At 42.2% G+C, this 24,123-nt stretch overlaps 1 protein-coding gene and 1 long non-coding RNA gene across 6 annotated transcripts in view; one reads left to right on the top strand and one right to left on the bottom strand.

Annotated features, from left to right (window-relative positions):
• The window catches only part of Gas2 (growth arrest specific 2), a 124,362-nt gene that overhangs the window by 84,743 nt on the left and 15,496 nt on the right, over positions 1–24,123 (top strand). For 2 of the 4 annotated variants that reach the window (XM_033764065.1, XM_010621269.3), the window contains one exon: positions 756–809. The exons of 1 other annotated variant lie outside the window; for it this stretch is intronic. In XM_033764065.1, coding sequence (XP_033619956.1) covers positions 756–809 — 54 coding nt within the window. Of the gene's footprint in view, positions 1–752; positions 810–24,123 lie in introns of all 4 variants that reach the window. One more of the 4 variants, XR_004517403.1, reaches the window with a different exon arrangement.
• On the bottom strand, positions 17,396–24,095 carry LOC117286305. 2 transcript variants are annotated; one of them, XR_004517404.1, is made up of 3 exons: positions 23,866–24,095; positions 20,325–20,402; positions 17,396–17,469 (listed from the first exon to the last, which is right to left on the bottom strand). It is a non-coding gene; the product is annotated as an uncharacterized LOC117286305 (long non-coding RNA). The 2 variants fall into 2 exon arrangements; XR_004517405.1 differs by lacking the exon at positions 23,866–24,095 and adding an exon at positions 23,785–23,862.

Genomic DNA, 24,123 nt, shown 5'->3' with positions numbered 1-24,123 from the left:
CCCCTGAGGCTTAGTGAACCCGGGAAATGTCTTTTCCTTCCTGTTGAAAGCCATTTATATAAAGTAGGTTCTCCTTGTAACCACTGAGAGATTAGAGTGTTGAACACCTTTCAAATTATGAGGGGAAGAATCAGTAGAATGGAAGAGGACTCAGACGTTACATAACTTGGTGAGCGTGAACATGATGGGAGGGCTTTGCTGAGATGCAGGGGGCTGACGTGGGTGAGCGGCAGGGTACCACTGAAACAGGAACAACATGGCAGGATATCCCCTAACAGCAGGCATTTGCACACTGCAAATGAAGAGTACAGTTGCTTAATAATTTTCTCGAGATTTTGTTAGACGGTGTCTGGACTCTGGTGTATGTTTTCTCTTGTGGACCTGAGATCCAGGCTGGATGTCTACTTTCCAGGCAAGCTTATTTCCTGATTTGTTTTTGTTTTGAAACAGGAGACCAAAGGACCCCAGAAAAGTGCAAATTCTAATGTTTGTGTTTCCAAAATGCCGACAGCCAACATAGTCCATCATTCTCTGATTATGTGTCACTTATTTAATGTGGGTTACTATGCGAAAAGCTTCCCTTAATTTAGAAAATGAAAAGGAAATAGTTGTTCTCAGTGTAACTATAAAGAAAAGCGTTTTCTTTAATCTGATCACAAAAGGTCGCAGTTTGCATTTTTAGGTGATGCTCCTGTACTTTTCTGCAATGGAGACCGAGAGCACTTTGTCAACTTCCTATCTTCTTGTTTCAGTAGGGTCTTCATAGTTGTGACTATGTCTCCACAGCCAAAGTAAAGCAGACATTGAAGGTAATTACTTAGATCATTAAGGGGAAAACCTCTCCTCTTTGCTGTCAATGTGAGCCTGGGCCTTCAATCAATGAGGGAATTTGAACATTTAAATGTGAATATTTTACTCATTTTCTTTCTTTTCCCAGAGAAGTAGTAAACATTGTATTTCTCTTGTTTTTTCCATAATACTTGCAAAAATTGCAATATGGGTTGTATGGTTGGTGAGTGGGAATCTGTAACCTACTCATTTTTGTCTTTTGCTCCGTGTAATTCTCATGCTGTACTGCATTCCTTCATAGAACGTATTATTAAAATTGTTTTAAAGTATTAACCTGGGGTTTTGCATCCATATACAATGCCATCTGGGTTTTGGTTTTCAAATATTTTAAATGATATATCCATAGAATTAAAATGTAAGCATCATTTAATTTCAGAATATTTCCATTCTACTCCCACCGTACGAATTGCCCTTTGTGGTTTAACACATGTGAAACTGTGCGGGCAGCCACCAAATTTGTGCTCCTGAGATGGTGGGAACCTTACCTGCGGAGGTGTCAGCAGGGTTTTCCCTAATGTGTAATTTATTCAGCAGGATACAGCTGAAGGAGGACAGGAATGAGAGGAGACTTGAGTCTGAGGTCCTGAGTTCGCCCCTGGTTAGAGGAGGGTTGTCCTATTTACAGTTCTTAATAATTATGATCTACAAAGAACAGCTAATTTGAGAAAGTATCTGTTACATGCAAAACCAAAATCACGTTCGGAGAAACTCCATGCTGAAAATGTTGCTTTAAGCAGGATATTTTGAAGGTGCATTTTGAAAATTAAGTTGGATTTCTGAAGGAGAATGATTAAATGCCTTCCTTCACCCATGCTCTAGCCCTTGATTCATCCCCATGTGTACAGTGTGTGCAGCTCGTGAATGAGTTATTAGAAGTCTTGAGGGCATAGTTTCTCCATACTCTGTACTTATTTTTAAAGAGACTAGTACCTCTGTACGTGAACTTAGTCCTTTCTACCATGCTGGTCACAGACTGAATTGGAAGAGAACGGAGTCAAATTTCCCCACAAGGTCGATATTGAACCTAACTATTAAATTTGATTTGGTTCTCAACCAATTCGATTTGTGGCCCGAATCATGGGAAGAACCAAGTTCTGGAGCCAGGGCACCACTGTGATGTAAATATTGGTCATACCCTAATTATTCTGACAAGTCAGTGTCATTGACTTGATCGATAGCCGACAAGCAGAAGAAGGAAAGGGGCTCCTAGAATCTCCTGGTAACCTTCGAGAGATTAGAGTGTTGAACACATTTCAAATTACAGGAGGAGGAATCAGTAGATGGAAGACCACTCAGATGTTACATAACTTGGTGAGCGTGAACTTGATGGGAGGGCTTTGCTAAGATGCAGGGGGCTGATGTGGGTGGGCGGCAGGGTACCACAGAAACAGGAACAACAGGGCGTCAGCGAATGAGCAGATACATTCTGGAACGTGGCTGCATGGCTCTGTTGGCAGCTCTCCGTGTGCCTGTGGAAAGATGGTGTCTCAAGACCTCAGGCACTGGTTACTTGTAAATGAGTGTGAGAGCTCCTCTGCTGATCTAATCTGACTGCGACAGTCTTCACCCCCGCTTGTCACCAAAGTTGACTGGACCACTGTTACCAGCTGGTGCTAAGTGTCCCTTTTCACTCTTCAGGTGTCACTTGGTTTGAGAAGACATTGCCTGATGAGATTTTGTTGTTGTTCAAAGAACATGAGTATCCGTGTTCTTTTCATATTTAGACAGCCCACACTGCTCCTTGCTTCTTTTAAAAGTAACTTTTTTTTTTTTTTTTTTTTAACTTTTCATAAGTGGCTTTTCAAGTGACACATAGACAGTTATCTAAAAATCCTTTTTAGGATTCTTCCTATTTTAAAGTAAGTCTTTAAAGAAAATCTGCATGGTTAGTATGGTTCCAATAGGTGTGGATTTTACACAAGAGGCTTGTAATGGAATTGGCATGTTTGTTCATTTTGGACAGTTCAAGTCACCTTTACAGGAATCTAACCCACTAGGCAGAATTTTCTTCTGTGCTTTTCTTGCTTTCCCTCTTTTCCCAGAGAAGTAGCAGAATGAGGACGTATTGCCAAGTTTTAAGGGTGGTATCTCCACCCACATCCCTTGGGTTTCCTTGTGTGTAAATACAGACATAGAATGACAAGCCTGTCATCATTGTAATTGAAGTCAAACACAGTGAAATTGGGAGTAAGAGAGACTTACTGCTTGGATTTCTCAGAAACCCAGGGTTGCCCAAAGCATGAGTTTGCTGTGGTACAGAATCGGCTGGAACTCTTCTGGTCCTGGAATCATTGGAAGGGTCTTCAGTGGGCTCATCCCCTTCCCTGGATCATCTTTCCTGCTGTGCTTGAAACTAGAAAGCTCTGGGAAAGTTTCAAGAGCTTCCTAGGTGGTGGGACCTTGGTTAGACAGGGGTCAGAAGATCTTCTGACTTCTTGGCAATGAGGACAGAGATAAATGGACATCCTCAGAGGGCTGCACAATGCCACCTCCTAATCCTTACTCCTTGGGGGGGCTACTGTTTGCTGCTCACAGTCCAGATTCACCCCTGCACTTTGCTCTTTGAGACTTGCCAAGCGATCTTCATTTCTGGGTTCACTTGCGGGTTCTGCCCACATCTGTGCCCGGTTTTCAGTTTTCCCTGCCTCAGTGGCAACGCATTGAGCAGCAGAAGTCTCGGTGGAGTTTCACCATGACTGACTCTGGGGAAGCCAGTCCAATCCTTTCTCTCAGGCAGTGTTCCCCTGCTCTGCCTCCCAGCCACCAGGAGGCAGCCTTGCTTGGTCACCCCTTCCCACGTGATGTTCCTGCAATGAGCCTGCCATCATGGACTGAAACCACAGGCAAATTAAATTTCCGCTCCCCCAAGTTGTGGGTGTTAAGAACTGTGTCCCAGCGATGGGAAAGCTGAGTAGTACTCTTTTCCACGATGGGACTTGTCCTGAGGCATCTGTGCCCCGCGTTTCCAGTACCACACCTCAGTCTTCATTTTTCCTGATTAGATTGGCTTCAGCCTTGCACATCCATAGAAGACTTGGAGCTTCCCTTGCTCCTGGGAACCTGTTTGTTATGAAAAGTTACTCTCTCTGAGACAAGATTGCCTTTCTGCCTGCTGTTTGCATTTTCTTGATTGATCCCTTTGAATTGCCATTTCTTTTTCAATTTTAATTTTTCATCAGTACGTTTGCCATACATAGTGATTACATTCATTGTGGTGAGGTGTTACATGTACATAACATACCTTTTGTTTTTATCACTTTCCCTCCCCTTTTCCAACACCCTCCCTTCAGGTCGTGGTCTCCTTCTCTTTTGCAAAAGATCTATCTCCTTATTTTCCATTATCAATTTTTTATTTCGCTCTTTATACTTTTGGTTTCTCATATGGTAGAAAGCATGTACTATTTTGGTGATCCCCTGCCGTAATATGTTATAAAAAAGGTGAAAAAATGTTCTTTCAGCCATTTAGATCCTGTGGATTCTACATGCGCAGAGGACAGTGAGGGAGTTGAGGTACTGCTTGTATTCACTATACACTGCCTGGATATCCACAGTTAAATACATCAAAGTTCCATTTTCATTTTATGTGCAGTTTTATACTGAATGACTTCTAAGCCTATTTAGTCTGCTACAAGTATTTCCCCCAAACAACCCAGTACTTTCTTAAATTACTAAGTATTGAAACTTCTACAAGCAACTTGACTCGATTACGTTCCCTCTGATTTCCTTAAAATGAAGGATTTTAATTTTTATATGTTTAATATATTTACTTTGCCCTTTAAACAGGGGGCTTTTTATTTTGAAATAACAATTCTTAGATTTTTTTTTTTTTTTTAGCAAAACATTTTAAGATTTAACTAAGAGACCCAGCATTGACTCCTTTGACAGGACTTAAAACAATACTTGACTTAGAGAATGGACGTCTTGTTTGAGGAGACATGCACTGAATATCAAAGTGGGCTCGGGATGTACTTCTCCTTAATCTTTCTTGAGATGGATTTCTGGGGGTTAGACTTTGGGTTGGAATTCTCCAGAGAGTTGTCTAGCAATTTGAACTTCAAGAATCAGAAAAGGTAAAAATAAAAATTTTAAGGAAAAAGATGTAGGCTGAGACTCAGGGAGTAAGGAGATGTTGGTCAAAGTGTCGAAGAGAAGGTATTCCCATCAGCATCACAAAGGCTAATGGCATGAACAAGGGCCCCAAATTCCCAGAGAAGGTGATGGCAGGGAGATGGAACAAGAAATAATTGAAAGCATCCAAAGTGTGGCCTTCAGCACAGAGGGCAGGGTAAGGGCCTGGTGGTGGTAGGCTGGTGTTAGAGGGAAATAAGAAGTCAGGGAGACACACACATGACCCTGAAAAACCACCCTTATTGTGAGAATGTCGACTCTGTCAAGGCAGTAAGGAGACTCTAGAGAATGTTTTAGAATGGGGGCGATGTGAGGAGAAAATCATTTCAGTCCCTGCAGTTTTAGTGCTCAGAAGGAATGTGAAGGGTATAAAGTTGACAGCACCACCAGCCACACTGATTGGGAGTGGTGAGCCTGTAGCAGTGGAACTCATCCTGCAGATCTACCTGATAAAAATTCCAAGTTCAGCATACATTACCGTCTACCAAGAGAGGCTCTCTATCTCCACGTGGAGATTACTGAAATGGAAACTCCTTGCAGTGCCTCCTTGTCACATAAACTATAACTGAAAAGCAACATGTTGACTTTGGCTAGTTCTACGGCCTGGCACGGATGAATGTGCCAAGCTTTACTAGGCCATAATTTCCACTTGTTAATAAGAAGTTTCTTTGGTGAGAGTTTTACGTGGAATAAAGGTATAGGCTACTCAAGATTCAGTGAAACAATGACAGGAAATTGGGTTTTATGTTTCATAATTTTAACTTTGTCTTCTTTAAACATCTTGATATTATCAGTTGACAAGCATCAAATTGAAGATTAAAAAGGCACAGACAGGTGCTCCTATCAACAAGCTTTAGAACTTTGCTACTTAAGCTCTAGCTCTCCAAATGTTACCCAGATTCCCAGCTCCAGATTTGCCTGGAGATTTAGTACATGTTATGTTTAGCACAGCAGAGCTATAAAAAGCAGCCCTGGGCTCCTAGTGAGTCTTGCAGGGAGACCATGGCATTTACATTAAAATTTGTCTTTGGGCCAAAAATCCTCCTGAGAGAATTCTTCAGCCATTTACAGATTTCTTAACATGAGTTCATTATGCTTGTACCCGGAAAGCAGTGATTCCAGATGTAGGGTGGAGTTCAGAGCTTTGGACACACATTAACACAAGTTAGTCTTCTCCCAGGAAATCTGAACATGGTCAGGAACAGGCATGAAGACTGAGAATGTCTGGTGTGATTGAGGGAACTGCAAACACCAGCCTCTTCTGTGAGCCGTTTACTGAGTTATGGAGGGATGCAGTTGCTTCATAACTGCTTAATTCTATTGTTTTGCCTCCTTGTTATAATAAATAATGGATTAACATGGTTGTAGTCCAGTAATAATTTATTTGTCATTGTAACATGTGGCCCAGATTCATCCTAAACAAACATAGTTTGTTGACCTCCAACATAGATCACTGAATTATCTCATCCTAAGGTCCAGGGGGATAATGTGGAAGAGATGTCTTGGAAGTGGTAGCTGTGGATAGGTTGGTTGTAGAAGACTTACTTGTGCTTAGGTTCAATCAGTGTCTGAGTAACTAAAGAATGCTGGGATAGCATCTGTTTATCTTTCTCTTAGTGTAGAGGTACAGCTATAAAGTGAAGCTACAGGGTATCCATGTATAGAAGGCAGGAGCTATAACGATATGGTGACTTGTGCAGAATGTCATCATTACCCCGTTATTGAAGATAGTGTCCGATAATAGCTCCCCATTAGGTCCCAGTCTTCATTAATTCGTTCTTACCTCTGACTTTCAGTAACATCGATCAAATTATGTCACTCACTTAGCACTGAGAAATGTAACATTGACCAGTATGTATTTGCATATGCCGGCCTGTGGGGTGGACAATGTTTTACCCCACTTCTGCTTCTGGTTTTACCCCACTGGCCCCTCTGGGATTTGTTCTTCTCTAGTTGGCTTATCAGAACAATTATTGATTTAATTGTACATCAACATGCTGTGTGGCTGAAGCAAATCTAACTGGATTTCAGTGTAAAAATAAAATAGAGTCTTCTCTTAGAGTTATTTCGAAATAGAATTCATCTCCAATCCTAATGAAATGTAGATGTTGACTATGAGAATGTTACGTTTTCTAGGGTTTGACATTTTCTGTGATCCAGAATTGCTCTATTTGTCAACAGAAATACCATTGCAAACAAAAAAGCTATAAAAAGCCGGGTGTGGTGGCGCACACCTGTAATCCCAGCACTCAGGAGGCTGAAGCAGGAGGATCACTGTGAGTTTGAGACCAGTCTGGGCTACATAGTGAGTTCCAGGTCAGACTCAACTACATAGTGAGACTCTATCTCAAAAAAAAAAAAAAGCTATAAAAAATGAGGTTGATGTTCTAGAACAATGCAAAAATGATATAAAGGTGAGCTACTTTCTGACGATGTGGGGATACGTTTAAGACTGTACTCTGAAGGTCATGTCAGGGTAAACACTGGCTGAGAACAAAGCTGGCGAGGATGCTTGGGGCAAATGGAAAAGGATTCGGGTGTGGAAGACTTTGTCAGACAGTGGATAGCATCTCGTGTGTACGGAGCCAAGAGGAGTCATGGCTTCAGACTTCAAAGATCCGGTTGGAAAGAGACTCCGGAGTTAATGACACAAATGAAAAAAGAAAATGAAAGATGCCGTGAGACAGAACATAATATAAATGACAGATCTATTCATTCCTTTAAGAGTTTGCTGGGCACTTACAATGAACTGGGCACTGTTCCAGGCACTGAGGGATTTACACAGGTGAGGCCATTGTGCATTGTCTTTACCTGGGCAGCTTTCGAAGAGAAGGTAGAAGCTCACCAGTGACTTGAGAAGTTCATGGCATGTGCATGCTGAGAGTAATTGGGGGGGATGAGATCTGCATGGCAGAGGAGTAAGAAGGACCCAAGGATGTGTGAGTACTGCGTGGACCAGGCTGGTATAGACCTATGGAGAGAGCTGAGACAGAATGAGTGTAAGGCTCCACTTCCTGTTAATGACACCACAGCAAAGAGAAGGCAAGCTGTGAAGACTTCTTTTCACTCATGATTCTGCCGTCAGAGGGGGAGGGGACACATCTAGTGTTAGCTTTCTTACAAGACACGTCCCAAGATTCATGTGGAGGCAGGGAGCCCTTGGATGTCACTCCTGTCTCTCTCCCTCTTCTTGCAAGGAAGGTGATGAAAGATGTGTTATGGACACTGCCAACTCCCCACACGGAATGCAATTATTATCTACTGCAAACGTGTGCTAGTAAAATAATACAAACTGGGGAAAACAGCAAGGAAAACTGTTTAAAGACAAGAGGAGTAGGTATACAACTTGGCTTATTTGAGGAACATTAAAGCAATCTTCTTAGATTATATTGGAGCAATTCTGAAAAATTGGACCAACTCAATTATGCACATCTGCAATAGTAATATTTAGTTGTCAGTCTGTAGGTCAGAATAATAGTAGATTTAAGCCAAGCATCGTGGTGCATGCCTGTGATCCCAAAAATATGTAGAAGTGGGAGGATTACAAGTTTGAGACCATCTTGGGCCATTTAACAATTTAGTAGGACACTGTCTCAAAATAAAAAATTTAAAAAGTCCTGGGGATATAGTTCAGAGCAAAGGCCTTGGGAAAATCCTCAGAAAAGAAAGAAAAGTGGGGAGGGGAGAAAAAAAAAGAAGGAAGGAAAGAGAGAGAGAGTCAAAATTTAAAAGGGGCATCTGTCCTCTACTGTACCCAGTGGCTTTTTCAGCCTTATTAACAGGTTTTTCTTAGCCACTTATTCAGTAGCACAGATTTTTTTTAAAAAAAAATGTGTTTATGCACATTTGTTCTGTGAAACACATTCATATTTCTGAATGTAGGAAAAAGAAATTTAGGGCAGGCAGGTTCTGTGGAAGAGGAGAAACGTGTTTATTTATGTATGTATGCAAATGAGTGAGATTGGAAACACAGAGGAACAAGAAGTCTTCTGTTGGGCAGGATGACTTGCGTATTTCAGTGAGGCCTGTTCATTCTTAGATTAAACTAGGCCAAAACAATGAGCCCTTTAAGTGTCATCTTTTTTTTCACTTCAGCATTTTTTTTTTTTCTTTTTCTTTTTGGAGTTAAAAAAAAAAAAAAAAATAACTAGAGACCCGGAAGACTTTGACTTTTGTGGAGTGGGTTTAAATTCTTTCTCTTCACCCACAAGAAGATTCTGAGCCAGTAGGTTCTGGAATGTTCTTGTTCATTCACATTCCCCAGTCGCCCTTCCGCATGTGCCCACCTCCTGGTGCGGAAGGCGCAAGGAGACCATGGAGAACAGAGCAGGAGTCTGGGGCCTGCATCTAAGGTGCTCGCTTGGTTTCTGTGGTTGCGACACACTGTGCTCCTCTTCCCTCTGCCCGGCCTTTGGAAAGGCGGCTCCACTTCCTGGCATGAATCCCCTCCCTCTGCCCTGTGCCTAAATCTCCTTTTACTTATTTTTTAATCTGTCACCCCTCATGTCCTGTGCCGCAGTAAGACCCCCTTCTTCCTAGAGTTGGGTCCCTCTTGGATTACGTTTGATTTGGAGGGATAGTCAACCCAAGCACCCTGCACTTCCAGTCGAGAACTTCATGACATCAAAACTTGGAACTTGTTGTATTTTCTTTCTTCACTGTAGCAGACCTTACAGGTCCAACTTATAATGGAGTGTGGCTCACTACCCGCTCCGTTGCATTGCCTGATATACGGACTAAGTTGCTGCATGATCACTTGTCAAATGCATTGATCTAAAATAAACAAATATTGTTGAGACAGAACATTAGGGCTGGAAATTCTGAAAACAAAGCCATGGAAAAGTAATTTCAGGAGTTGGGTTTAGGCTTGGCTGAAATGGACATAAATGAAGCAGCAGCGATGTAATGAAGAAGACAGTTTATTTCTCATCACGAAGCTGGGGCTGGTGCGATGCCACTGCTTGGGTAAATCCTGCAGGACGGCTTGGTTCCCCCAACTCCGTGAGCTGCTGTTGCTATCTGTTTCTCAGACACACGTGGCCCTGCGGTGCCTGTGTCTCAAGTTCAATGATTCAGGAAAGGGCTAAGAGCCTCATGTCACTTAAGGGACGTCCCTGGACATGGCCATTGACTCTTGGTCTTCTAACGAATTAACTGTAACTTCAGCATGTGGCTACACGTAGCTTCATGGGAGCCGAGGATGTCATTTTTATTCTACCCAATCATTTGCCCAGGTGAAATCTTGCTGCTCCAGAGGCAGAGAAGGGATATGAGGCACTCAGTCCTTGCAGGAGGCCAGGATCTGCATCGCAGGGATGACTCCCTCCCAGTGACCCCTCCGCATGTCATCATCATTAGTTGAGCTGTCGGATAAACCTATAATTCTGTAATTTGTAATAGGAGTTAAGGGGACACGAGTTACTAATACTGAAATACTACGTTTCTTAGTCATTTTCCTCATTGCTGAGACACAGTGCTCGACACCCACAGTTTAAAGAAGATGAGGTTGAGTTTGGCTCACAGTTTGTAGAGGTTTCAGCCCATACTCTCCTGGCTCCAAGGTTGGGTTGTGTGATAAAAGAACATGGCCAGAAAGAAGGGAGGATCCGGGGAAGGAGACAAAGCTGTCCAGACCGTGACGCCAGGGACCTACTTCCTCTTCTGAGCAGACCACTTCCTCTTCTGAGAAGACCACTTCCTCTTCTGGCCAGACCATTTCCTCTTGACAGCAAGTCAGCTCTGAGTCCCCACAATTCAATCGCCTTCCAAAACCCTACTTATGACCACAGCAGGCTCGTGGGGGACATTGACGCATAAAATGTAAAGGTAGTTACAGTAATTTTTATTTTGTTTTGCTATTTGAGGAAATCTATGCAGAAAATGTACACATCAGGATTGATTCTAATAAGGAATAGCATGTTTTTATGAAAAAATGTCCTCTTGCGGGCTGCTAATTCTAACTTGGATTCAAGATGAAGCTCAGTCAGCCATCTATGTCTAACTTTCAAATGGTGAAGTAGTAAGTGTAGATAAGAATTAAAGAAAAATGTCATCACAGCAGCTTATGTTTACTTAATGCCTGATCATTTTCAAAGCACTTGAATTAAGGGATTTGGGTTGGTAGCATTCTCCTAAAGCTAGATAGATTCATAGACAAGAACTTGGGAAATAAACAGATCAGGAGAGCGACAGATAAGCTATAAGTCATGAAGTCAAGACTGAGCCAGGCTCTTGTTATTTTAAGTTCTTTCCCCTGTCCCTGGAGACCTGTCAAGGCCGGTAAGAGAATATGGGGACATATGGTTGAGAAATGGTGCATTTCCAGCACATCTCTCCAGGAAAGCTGCCCCTCCAGGAGGGGCGCAGACGCTGTGATATTTGCATGGAGAGCCAGTGTTCTTAATCAGCCCACAGAGAAATTGGCAGTGGAGTCCAGAAGCACAGAGTGGCGGGATATGCAGTACCTCCACAAACAAGGGACATCACCTCCATGCTAAAAGCCCTGTGGTCCACTCTCTGGCATCACCAACCAATCGGGAGCAGATTGCTTTCTATTCTGAGCTCTTGGAGGAGGGAGGTTCACCCAGAAGGCCCCTCATCATGAGACCTTGCGGGGAGCTGGGTGAAATGCCACTGGAGGATCTCCGGGCTGCGTGCACAGAATGTTTCCTGGTGCCTGCCTCTGCCTCCCCTGGTCAGCAGGTCATGTATGAGAGCAGCTGCCACTCTGCCTGATTCAAATTTTTCATTCACAGGTTTAATTAAAATTTCTAGCCAGCACCATCTATCATTCTCTTTAGTAATTTTCCCCTCTCAGAGAGAACAGCTCAGAGCTCATTCCCTTTTGCATGGCTCTGTGCCTTTGTTTCGACAGAAGGAGATTAGTAACCCCTGAAATAACTCCACGCTTTGCATAGGGAAGCTTGATGCAAAACAAATCATAATTGCTGGTCTAGTATTCGAGCTAAAGGAAAGTAAATAAGAAACCTTGAAGTTTATTATTTAACTCAGTGTCCTGTATTATAGAGTATAAAAATATAATATCAGATTATTTTTATAATCATCTAGTACTTCTCCCCGTGGGTCTCAGGCCAAATCAGTCTAGTAACTATTCCTTTGCACAAATCATTTTGTAATTTATGGAATCCGTAAGTGTTCAATATTTAAAATTGGGACTAATTTGTTTCTTGGTAAAGAAGTTTTCTGAGATATTCTAGGAGCATCACAATGGAAAAAATAATGGAGATTCTGGTATTAAACAGAAGATGGAACTGTGGGCCTGTTCTGTCCCTTGGAGTGAGAGCCACTTTCAGAGTGAATTACCTCATTCACATTAATAATACCCTTGACATTTGTTCTGATAACTAGAGAAGATTCCTCACCCATAAATGTACATAGGTGCTTCTGAATAAAGGGTCATCAGCATCATCATCATCACTGTTACTATTATAATCTTTTTATTTTGAAAATCTTGACATTTAAAAGGAAAGTGAAAGGAAAGGATTCCTTCGTTTTCAGCCAGTTGGGAAGCATGATTTGAGCAATCAACAAAGTTAAGAACTATCGATTGGGATTTATGTTCTCTATCATGATCCCCTTGAAATATCATCTCATTTAGGAACTCCTTCTTGTCAGCTGAAAAACAAAAATAAGAGAGCTTCACAGCAACAATGGTCTAAGGTTCTTTCAGCTCAGAGAGTTTTTCTTCATGGCCCGCACCGGCACCCCAGCTCAGCTATACCTAGGGCTTCCAGTCAAATCTTGGCATTGATTTACTGGGTGCTCGTGTTTTCTTACCTGTGAAATGGAGAATGAAGTAGTTGTCTTCCAGATCACTGTGCATAAGGAACTGAGCATATTACACGAACAGCTTCCAGTGCAAGTAGCAGCTCGTGGTCACAGGGAGCTCACTCTACCCTCCCCACAGTTACAGTTTGCTGAGCTCCTTACCATCCGGGCCACATGCCCAGTGTGTGCTCCAGGTGCCACATGCCTCCTTGTGGACTCTGAAGTTGACATGGCCCTTCATGTGTGTCTTCACAAGGGGTCACATCTTCCATCTGTCTTGCATCTTCTCCTCCAGTGTGAGGCAGGTGACCTTCCTGTCTGAGATGTCACCGTCTCTCTTCCTTCTTGCCAATGCTCCTCACTGTGAAGCCTGAGGTCATGGTTGACCTTCATCTGCAATCTTTTCCGGATCTTCTGGAATGGCCACAGACACCCTAGGACATCAGAGACCAAAGAGAAAGAAAGAAAGAAAGAAAGCCCGAGAAAACCTGTGCTTAAACTGAAGAGCGTTCTCACTTGTGAAGCACCAAAGTGGAGAAAAGAATAAAGAAAACTCAAAGCTCATCTGTCACTTGCTAAATGCTGCCTCTCTGGTAATTCCAAATGCCAAGGACGGTGTGTTCGGCCTTCGAGAGCCGCGGTGTTTGTCATCTCACCGCAGCCTGCTCTGCATATTACATCATTGCCGAGGGAATGGGGAAATAAATAAAGCAGCAAAACCCCACAGCCCTGACAAAGTACATCCTCGTAGCCTGCTCAGAAGAAGGTCAATAGCAGGAAGCATTTGGTGGCCTGCCACCTCTTTTCCTGTTCACCCTGAGTGAAGGGAGAGTCCGTCCTCACACTCCCACCTGGCCTCTCTGAGTCCCTCCCTGAAACATTGTTCCAGGGGAAGCTGCTTGGCCTTACCCTTGAAGCACGCTTACTGTACAGAGCCCTGCTCCCCAGCCAGGGCCAGATGGCACTGAGTCATGGCTGTTCAATATCCAAGAGCAAAGTGATGGGCAGAGCAGAACAGCGCAGGTGCTGATGAGTGGACCTTGGGGTGTCTTGGGAGCCCGGGGATGCCCCTTCCTCCCTCCAGCCGTGCCCGGGCAGCTGCTATGATGCAAACTTCTTCAGATGCTCTTTGCGATGCGCATCCTCCACCTTCACTTTCGTACTGGGTGCAGTACTCGGCTTTGGTTTGTTTGCTTGTTTGCTGTTTGTTTTGCGATCTGCTATTTAAAGTAATGGAGAGTCCACTACCTTCCCACAAAGCGTTGCTGGAACATCTTCCTAGTTCCCCTCTTCCGGACGATGGATCCATAGGAAAGCAAAAGACCATACAGTTACTGACATAGCTGGTTTTACTTTCGTGGGGGACACGGAGACTCCATTTTGGAGCCAGACTGCTCCCAAGTATCTGAAAATGTTTTCTGAACAGAACCTCATAGGTCTGTGGAAATAATCACAAACCATTCCAGATTTTCATTTCGGAAAGCAGACCCACATCCGCACCGATGGAGGTAAAGGTCTGTGAAGGTGAGCTTTATCTGATCTGATGCCATCCATCTTACTTTTAAACAAGCTGACCCATGGAAATACCAGTAAAAATTACAAAGAGTGCCTTGAAGTAGGGTTTACAGATTAATCCATAAGATTCACTGTGTATCATCTCGTTACTTACCATGGTACCCTGACTCTGTTCTTCTACTTCTGACAAATCAATTAAGCATTTATTCATTTAGTCACAGAGCAAGAAATTATCACTGGTCCATTATTTTCAAGGTTCAGTGTTCATTAATATTAAATATAATAGCAGTAATTAATAATAACGTGTAGTATCAATAGGCTTAATGTTAATAATAAATCCCATCTAAACATATCTTGGAAGTTTTGTTGAGGTTCCAAAGGACTATAAAGTTCTACAATAACGTAAAATAAGGAGGACAGAAAGAATCTATCCGCGTCTGTCACTGTCTTCTATGAATGTTGGCCTTGAGTGGTGATCAATACTCTTCCTAGAAATAGAGAAAACCGTCCCTCACTTGGTCACGGAGTCACAAAGTTGATCGCAGAAGCACCGGATTCAGCGGGCGCAGCCCTGTCACTTTTGCTAAGTTGAGAGCTGTCTCCGTCTGTACCAAAAGTCACACTCCCAGCGTTCCCCAGAAACATGTACTTGGGGTTTCCTCTTGGAGAACTTACAGAAGAGAGCCTTTGCACACATGACACGCGGCTATACAACAGAAGGCAGTTTGTGGACAAAGACTTGGCCACCGCTCCGTAATGTGTGGACGTAATAGCCACGCACGCATCTCTTATCCTCCCGCAGATGTTTCCTGAGTGAAAAGTAGATTTATTTGGAAAACAAAAGCAATTTTACAGTTTTGAGGCTGGTAAAATAAATAGGAGATGCTGACAGGAAAAGATGTTTTACTGCTTTTGTTCTGATAGAATTTGAACAAGGCAGCCCTACATTTTTGTCAGGGACAAACCCACGCGCTGTGTGCTGCTGCCACCTCGTGGCAAGGTATGATAACTGCAATCTTGTCTTTCATCCACAGACAGGCAAGGTTGGAAAACAGCTTGGTGACTTGATAGTCCTTTGGAAACCAGTACTAAGTAATGGTGGGATCTAGCTGTGGGAATGTATTCATTCTCATTATTTTTAAAACGTTTTATTAGTTCGTGTTTGCAGTACATAATGACTGCATTCGCCATGGGCAGTTAGTACACGTGCATGACGCATCTTAATTCTTTTTGCTTCTGGGTCCGTCCCTCTCTTCTTCACTCCATTTCTTGGTCCCCTTATCATTTACAAAAGACCTACCATGACCTTCTAGAGAGAGTAACATTTCCTAGCTGACTGTCTCCGGTGAAATGGTTTACTGGCTTCTTGCTGAGCACAGGGCACATCTTTCTTGAAAATATTAGGCGCCTCTGCAATCTGGAAGACCAGAGTGCCCTCAAGATTCCATCTCAGCATTCCACAGAGGGTGTGGGCCGCACACTCCCTCCACTCTGTCTTCATTCCAATAGGAAGTGTTATTTTGAGCCTTAAATTGATAGTGGAAAATGTGACTCAAAAAAGAGAACCAAGAAATAGAAGAAATATGGGTTATAGTTAAACTTGAGTAGATGATTGAAACATGGAATTTTCCCATTTATTGGAAAGGTTTCCATATAAGTTGGCTTCTTCATATGACTAGTCATACACAGAATAGGGGTTCGCAAACTTGGCACTAGGGAAGTGTTGAAAGAGGAATGTTCTCACCTTTGTGTGTTGCTCTTTTCAGAGCACTCTGGCCTTGCCCACGACACACCTGTGGGTTGTTTTTCTCCCACTGAGATACTATGGGTTGAAGCCAGGGTTCTGACACTGCGCTATATAACTACCACTTTTATTGGTATTGACATTAACTTGGTAGAGATACTTTGAAGGAATCAACTGCTACTTGATAATCAGCTAAAGTAGAAAAGGCTCATTTTCCTGGCAGTATTCTGGGCCCGAGATTTAAAAGACACACACAAGTTGGGTGTGGTGGTGAATGCCTGTAATCCCAGTACTTGGGAAGCTGAGGCAGGAGGATCAGCAAGAGTTTGTGAACAGCCTGGGCTATATAGTGAGTTCAGGGGCACTCTGAACCTAAGCGAAAGACCCTGTTTGAAACAAAATAAAACAAATCAAAACATAATAAAATACATGTACAAGGTGTGATTAGAAAGGTATATTGCCAGAGGGTCCTGAGTTCAACTGGTACCAAAAAGAAAAAAAAGGAGTATAATGCCATTAGTTCCCCTTAAAACACTCATACTTGCCTTGAACACACTTATCCCATTGTTCTTGCCACTTTCTGAAGTAATATAAGAAGCCCTCTTTTGTGAACATCTTTAGGTATAGTACTGTTGTTGTTTCAATGCCCTGAAATGATTAGAAATGTTTACGTTCTATGGTCATTTTTACTTTGGAGAAGAGCTGGAAAACACAGTGCCAGATCTAGTGAATAAGGTGGATGGGATGCACTGTAATGTTTTTACCAGTTTGCCTCTCAGTAAGTTCACTGAATAGCAACGTTCACTGTATGTCTTATTACTCCTTATAAAGACACCCGTGAAAGAGGCTTCCAGAAGTGCTTCAGACCATGGCAACAGTGATGAGATGAGCGTGTTTGGAGTGAAGGGGCATGTTTTGAGGGAAATGAATGCTGCAATGTTTTTAATTTAAACATTGACATTTATTTTGATCAAAACTGGCATCTATCCTGCTTTATTCATGCTTTGAAATTAATCAGTAGGTGCTGGGGATTTAGCTCCGTGGTTCCACCGCTTGCCTTGCAAGTGGTGCAAGGACCTGAGTTCGATCCCTGGTACCAAAAAAAAAAACAAATAAATTAATCAGTAGGAAAGAAATATTTTGCCTATGAATGCTGATTGAACCTTTAGGGTGAAGATTCGTTATCACACATTAATTAATAGTCCCCAAATATTTTTCCAATTTGGTATTATATACATAGGCATTGTTTTCAGATCCCATCCTGAAAGTTACTCTAAAGTGACATAATATTTGGTAAGCCACTTTTCCTTCTGTGTCTCAATTTTCCCCCCAATGGACAGGTTAGGCACATTCTACACATACTTCTAAGTTCACGTCACATCAGAGACAGTGGCAGTCCCTATCTGTGTATCGCTGGTGCATTCTGGGAAAATGAACAGCTGCCTCTGTTGGAAAATAAGATGAGGATGAAGTCAGTGAAATACTGTAAGAAATAGTCTAGCATATTAGGATAGTAAAGGTACAAGATCCCAGTAATGAATGTAAATGTACTGTATACCTAAAATGTACCAATAACCTCAATGAGGAAAGAAAGAAAGAAAGAAAGAAAGAAAGAAAGAAAGAAAGAAAGAAAGAAAGAAAGAAAGAAAGAGTCTAGCAAACATACCAGCCCTGGCCCTGCAAAACCTCTCTGGCTCGGACACCTGAAATGGCCTTTGGAATGGCCTCTTTTATCTACTCTCCTGTCTGTTCACTCACCACAGCATAGCTAGAATGAACTTGAAAGAAATATAAACCTGTTATCTCATCCTCAGGTGCTTCAAAGGCAATGCATAGAATTTGAGGACCGCAGTCCTTCTGTGTCTCTGTGGAGCTCCTGCCTATCCTTTCAAGCTCCTTTAATGACCTTGTGCCCCTGGTTTTCTTCACCGTCTTCACCATCTACACTTGGGTAACATATTCAGTGCATCAAGAGTTCTTCATAGCAGAGTCTTGTTCCACTCAACCCCACGGCTGGAATGTTCTTCCCCACCTGCTGGTCCCTCCAACTTCCTTTGTCAGACTGACATATAAACATTTTTAAAGGCTTGGCGTTGAAGGATTACCTTTCAGGCAGTCTTCTTGGACTTCACTACATTGTCACTTGTCCTAAGGACCTTTTTGTGTTGCGTGTGACAGAAAACTGGGCTGACAGTGGTTTCAAACATCACAGGACCATGAAGTTCAGAGACTGTCACTGCTACTTTTGGTTCGCTAACACAGTGACCCCAGTAAAGACCAAGGATCCTGCTGTCTTCTACTTTGGATCTCTTACTGTAGTGGTTTCATGTTCACCTTTCTCCCTGCGTGGTCAGATGGTAGCTGTTGTAAGCCGGAGTCATCATATCTGAGTTTAAGGTAGCAAGAGGATGGAAAGGAGAAATTGCAGTCATGGCTTCCTTTGAGGCATTTTGCAACTAGTTGGCCAATAGACTCATATGGCCACCAAGCTCCAAAGAGAGCTGAGAAAGTAGGTTTTCTGAATTCTGTGCCTCTGGAGCAGAGGCAAAAAAAGGGAAAAGGAGATTGACAAAGGTCACTGAATCTGTAACCCTGAATTGGGTGACAACACTCAGTTGATTACGGTTTTTAGCCCCTTAGCCTGACTGGACTTGTGCTTATTGATGTTGATTATAGTTGGATTTATGTGCTCAAGATCTATTTACTGAATAGACTTTTAAGCTTCCTGAAGACAGAAAAGTGTTAGGTTTATTCTATACAATATAACCAGTGGTTAATATATTATTACTGGAAACCCCTGAAACATTCCTGGAAACCTCTGCAGTAGGCTCCAGTCTCCTGCTCAGTGTACCACACAAGCTTGAGGGGGGCAAATTAAAACAAAATTGAAAAACAGAACTAAAACAGAGAAATAGGGAAGCCAAGACAACTAATGCTGGTCCTGCAGCAAAGGTGCTAGTCAGTACAATCCACTGATTTTGATTAGTAATCAATCGAGGTAAAGGTGAGCTACATGAGAAAGCGGGACTATGTGTGAAGGTGCTAGCTTGTGCAAAATAGACAAAATATATGGTCGTAATTAGAACACTGCCGTTCTAGTTAAGAAGGTTTTAGGAGTGGGAACGGAATTTGGGTGCGAGTTACTCTGATTCCAGCACATAGACTTTGGCCAGACTCAGTTCTGTAAGTAAGCTAATTGTGGGGTTTACACTCCACGGCCTGCACTGCTTACAGCCTGCTTTGGGCATAATCAATATTGCGTCTCCCACATATTATTTGTTAGAAGGCTGGGGGTTTGGCTCAGTGGTTCTGCTGCCTGCCTCACAAGTGCAAGGGCCTGAGTTTGTTCCCTGGTACCAAAAAGACATATTATTTGTTAGATTAGTAAATATCTTTGAAAGGATAAATGGAGTACAGATAATCTAAGGTTGGCCTTATGGATAATAAGATAGTACATAAAACTCCTTGCTTACAAAGTGATTTTTTCTCTCTCTTCATACTTTTAAGAAGCAAAACAAATAATTATAGAAACTTTTATGAAAATTACAAGAGAATGATTCAAAGGAAGGGCAAATGGTCTCTGATTTGGATATCAAGGGTATGAGAATATCTATGAAATAACTAGGTTTGGAATAACTTCCTTTGTGTCATCAGGAAGAACATATTCTATTTTTTTAACATTACAGAATTCAAGAAACAGTAAGTAATATAGTTTGCCTAATGCTTTCATAAGGTAAATATAAATGTAGAAGAAAGAAAAACTTGTGTTCAGCTATGTTTTAAAGAATGCAGGATGTGTGTATCAAAGATTTTCCAGTAAAAATTTGCTTCGACCTATTATGCACAGGCAGAACAATTGGGAGAAGCTTTTTTTTTTTTTATTCAGAAAAGAAAAAATGAATCTGACAATACATGATAAGAGTAGGAAATTGTGGAACTGACTTCAGAGAAATTAAATTCTCCTAGGTTTGGTAACTCCTTATCCTTCATTTTCTCAGCTGATCCCTCTTGCTTCAGCCCATGCAGTCCCTCTCTTGTTCAAAGCCACATGTTAGGAGGCATTCCCCAAACCTCCCTCTATTCCTACCTGAGACTTTTTCCCAACAACAAATTGTTTCCTATGTTGGGGATCTAAAAACCAGGTCTAAAGGAAATTTTAAGACAAGGAGTTGAAACACAATGCTTGAAGTTTTCTAGGCCAAGGAAAGGCTGGAAGACTGAATGGAGGACTTAGGTACACAGGTTCAGGAAGGTGAGAGTGCAGAAGAAAATTCACTTCACTCAAGTCTGAGCCACTCACCCATCTTTCATCCTTCCTGTAAAAGCGTTGACCTTCATGCTTCGAAATCTTGACTTCTCTATGATCTAATGAAGGACCCTGCATAATAAACACTAGTCATGAAAATCCTTTGCTGAAAACCCACCAGTGACCTTCCCTTACCCATGTACATGAGGAGAGGTCCTCTTGGGCATGGCATCTACAAGAACTCGGTCTCCTTAACCTCTCCATTCCTCTCATAACCTAGCTATACAAATGGCAAACTATTTAGCGTTTCATGCAGACCTCGATGCTTTACATTGCTGTCCAGCTGCATACACCTCTCTCTTATCCTGAGATAGTTTTTTACCTGTCTGTCTAACAAAATTACTCTTTCCTTCTTGACTTAAATAATTTCTTTCAGAAAACTTTCACAAGACCGTTTTACCCTCAAAGACTAGGCCAATGTGCTTTCTTAGCATGCTTTGCAGACCTGTGTCAGAACAAGCCTGACAGAGGTGTGGGGGAGATGTTTAAAAATGCTTTATAGTATAGAGAAGTTTAAAATGCCATGTGTGGGGAAGACCTATTTTTGCTTCAGGATATCAAAGGAAACTGGAAATAACATATAAAAATGAATTTCAGAAAGGGAATAAAAATAACATTGAGGGCACAGATAACAATAAACCCCCTACGAAGTTGAAGAAACTCTAACAGAAATAGCCAATATCAGAGATCAAACAGACTCAAGATGAAAAGAAACAGGGATCAGGAAAAATTAAATCCCTTTCTTGAAGACCTCATAGTGAGTGGGAGAAACAGAGGAGAAAGACTGGTGGCCTTGAGATTTGAGAGTGAAGAAGTAGGCGGATGCAGGAAAACTGCAATAGAGGGCCTCGTGCAGCTGTGTCAAGAGGGAGAAAAGAGGGGAAGGAGCATTCTCCACTTGGAAACTAGGCAAGGACAGAGAAGCAAGTCTTACGGTGACACCACACTTAAATACCCTATCTGGATAGGTGTGGACAGGTGGCTCAGCTCACCTGGCTGATCTCAGCTCTGAGGTCTTCAAGGCTAACAACTCTAGTTTTGACAATGACTTTTAGGAGCGAATGATTAGGGCCAATGATGGAAGAGCCATTCCCATTACGTATTATAGATGAATTGGAGCATGAACAAGGATGGAAGAAGAGATCTTCGGTCTGGAAACCTCTTAATTGACCTTAATGTTAATTACAAAAATTTTATTTGAATTTCGCTATATATGTAGCCACTAGAGGCCATGAATCACAAAACAGCAGAAAGGGGCTGTGGGTAGCCTCAAAAGATGCTAAAACAGGGAAAGAGGGACATTTAAGGAAACAGAAGGAAGGACAAGGACCTGAGTGAGCTTCGGTATCAGCGGCTTCACCCCCTAGACCTACAGGACAGATAAGGGGTGCTTCTGGGGGACAACGGTGGGGACATTTCTGTCACCAAGGTAGAGATGGATCTACACATGGGCCCATTAAGTAGACAAGCACATTACTGGAAGTTTGAGCGGGATGTAAAGAATTAGGAAACATAGTTTAGACTTATCAATGGCGAGTGAATTCTGTTCCTCCTACAGCAGCATGAGTTAGCTTAACACAAAGGGGCACAGGTATATATCGACGGTGAAATCTATGCCTTCTCACCAATACAAATACAGACGTGCAAGGGGGTCCCAGGAACATGTGAGGATATTTGCACAAAGAGGAACACATTGCGTGCAGTACTTTGTTGGGAAAAGAACAGAAGTGGCCAGCGGAACCACATATCTGAAGATTTGTCCTGTGGATGCTCTCACAAGAAAATGCTGTGCTTTGAGAGAAGTGAAATAAACAAACAAGCAGAAATTAATCTGGTGTGATACCCACGCTCCGATTAGACAAAATAAGAAAAGACCACTCCTTTCAGCAGTAGTTGAAGGGAAAAAGACAAGAAATAGGGATGAATGTTTTTATGTTTATATCAGATGAGCTAGATGCATAAATTATTTCTCTAGCTGCAGGTTTGTATGTAACATGCCTGTACATATGTCCACACTTGCCAACACACACACACACACACACACACACACACACACAAAAGACTTGAGAAAACTATGGAAAAATTGCAGAAAAGAGATGACAGAGGTATACAATTACGGAAATACAGAAATAAAAGTTAGCTGGTGAAATTTTAGAGTAAAATTTGGAAGGAAAAGAGTTGTATATTTTTTGAAGGAGGAAAAATTTCAGAACTAAGAAAGTCAACATGAGAGCTTTGGGTAGGCTCATTTGTAGGCCAGCCAGAGGCCAAGCCTGAAGAAAAAGCGAACAGGCACAGTCCGAGGTGTACTTTTTAACCCTCTGGCTGTCACTGTGAGAAGTTTTAGTAATTCAGAAAACAGCTCTTCCCCAAGCTTTACCTTCTCACACTGAGAATGAATAATCAGCAAAGATGTTCGATCTGAAACTGGTCAAGCTATTTAAAAAAGTGGAGCAAAAATTGCAGCTGTGCAGAAAATCAAAGCAAATGATTATAAGACCATATATGTATGCAGAAGTGATTTTTATATACGTATTAGTACAGAAGATTAGTTTATAATTTTCTTCTCTTTCAATCACATGAAAATGGTCTAATAATTAAATTCTTGAAATAAGTCACCAATTGGGGCTTAAGATGACTGAGAAACACAGAGTTACAAGACACAGAAAACTCTGTCTTCGTGTATCTGAAAAGCAGCTTGGTGGTGGTTAGGATTATGGAGAACAGAGTGATCAAGCTCCAGAAAGTGTGGAGAGAAATAGAGCAGGGAACTTGTCCAGAAATGCTGAAGTTTGTGATTACTGAAGAGTGCGAACATCTTATGAAAAAGTGAAGGCTAAAAAAGGAGAAGTAGTACAAACAACAAGGCTGTGAGTTGCGAAGTTCACATCGTGGGTTTATCTGTGAATATTAACGATTTTTGTTTGGCGATGGGGAAAATTCAAATGATGTGTAACATGAAAAATTTTTTTAAACGAAATGGTGTAGGAAAGGGTTTTAAAACCATAAGTCACTACTACACTGTTAGGGAATAAATAGAATTAGGTGCCCACACCGTGCCTAAGGTCTGAGTACTGCTCCATTATCTGCTCCTCCTGACGTGTGTTAAGGGGTGAAAAATCTCGTCATTGATTTTGTGGTGATTTCCGCCAAAACTGCATCTTCATAAAATGAAGTGTCTGTGCCTGCCGGCTACTCGTCGACCGGAGAATAAGGTTTTCGTAGTAATGAAACGAAGTTTTCCTAGTGAAAACTAATTTTTCCTAGGTAGGTATTTGGCAAGCCTATTTCTCCCCTTTTGCTCTTGTTTCCTTTGGTCACAAAGCTGGACATTTTCAACTGAATTCAAGTGTTTATAAAAACACGCACGCATTTAGCGAAAGGATTCTGTAAGATTTCGACCCGAATAGCAAAGCGATGCCCGCCCTCCTCCCCTCCCCCCACTTCTCCTGACTTCAGTCCTGAGGCAGCTCCTTCTGCCTGTCCGTGCTGTTGCTTCTGTTCTTTGTCCCTAAGTGGAATTATGTGGCTCTACCTCAGGTTTTAAGGGTTACACAGTTTCTATGAGATAATCATAAACCCAGAGGAGCGGAAGCAGGAAGTCGATGCTCTGCCCACGAGGGCGCCCCCTCGCTGACCACACCTGCACAGTCTCCTCGTCCCGTCACCTCAGTACCATCTGTCCTGTCCCACGGTGGGTCAGATCGCCATGCGATATTCCCTGCACCGTGGCCACAAAATTCTGTAAGGTGCCATGATTGTTTGCTGTCCGGAGCAGCCTTCGTTCCTTGAT

Source organism: Fukomys damarensis, unplaced genomic scaffold (genome assembly GCF_012274545.1).
Source record: "Fukomys damarensis isolate Sample0158 unplaced genomic scaffold, DMR_v1.0_HiC HiC_scaffold_16, whole genome shotgun sequence".
Classification (NCBI taxonomy): Eukaryota; Metazoa; Chordata; class Mammalia; order Rodentia; family Bathyergidae; genus Fukomys; species Fukomys damarensis.
The sequence above is the reverse complement of the archived record's forward strand: the minus strand, read 5'-3'. Positions and strand labels throughout refer to the sequence as shown.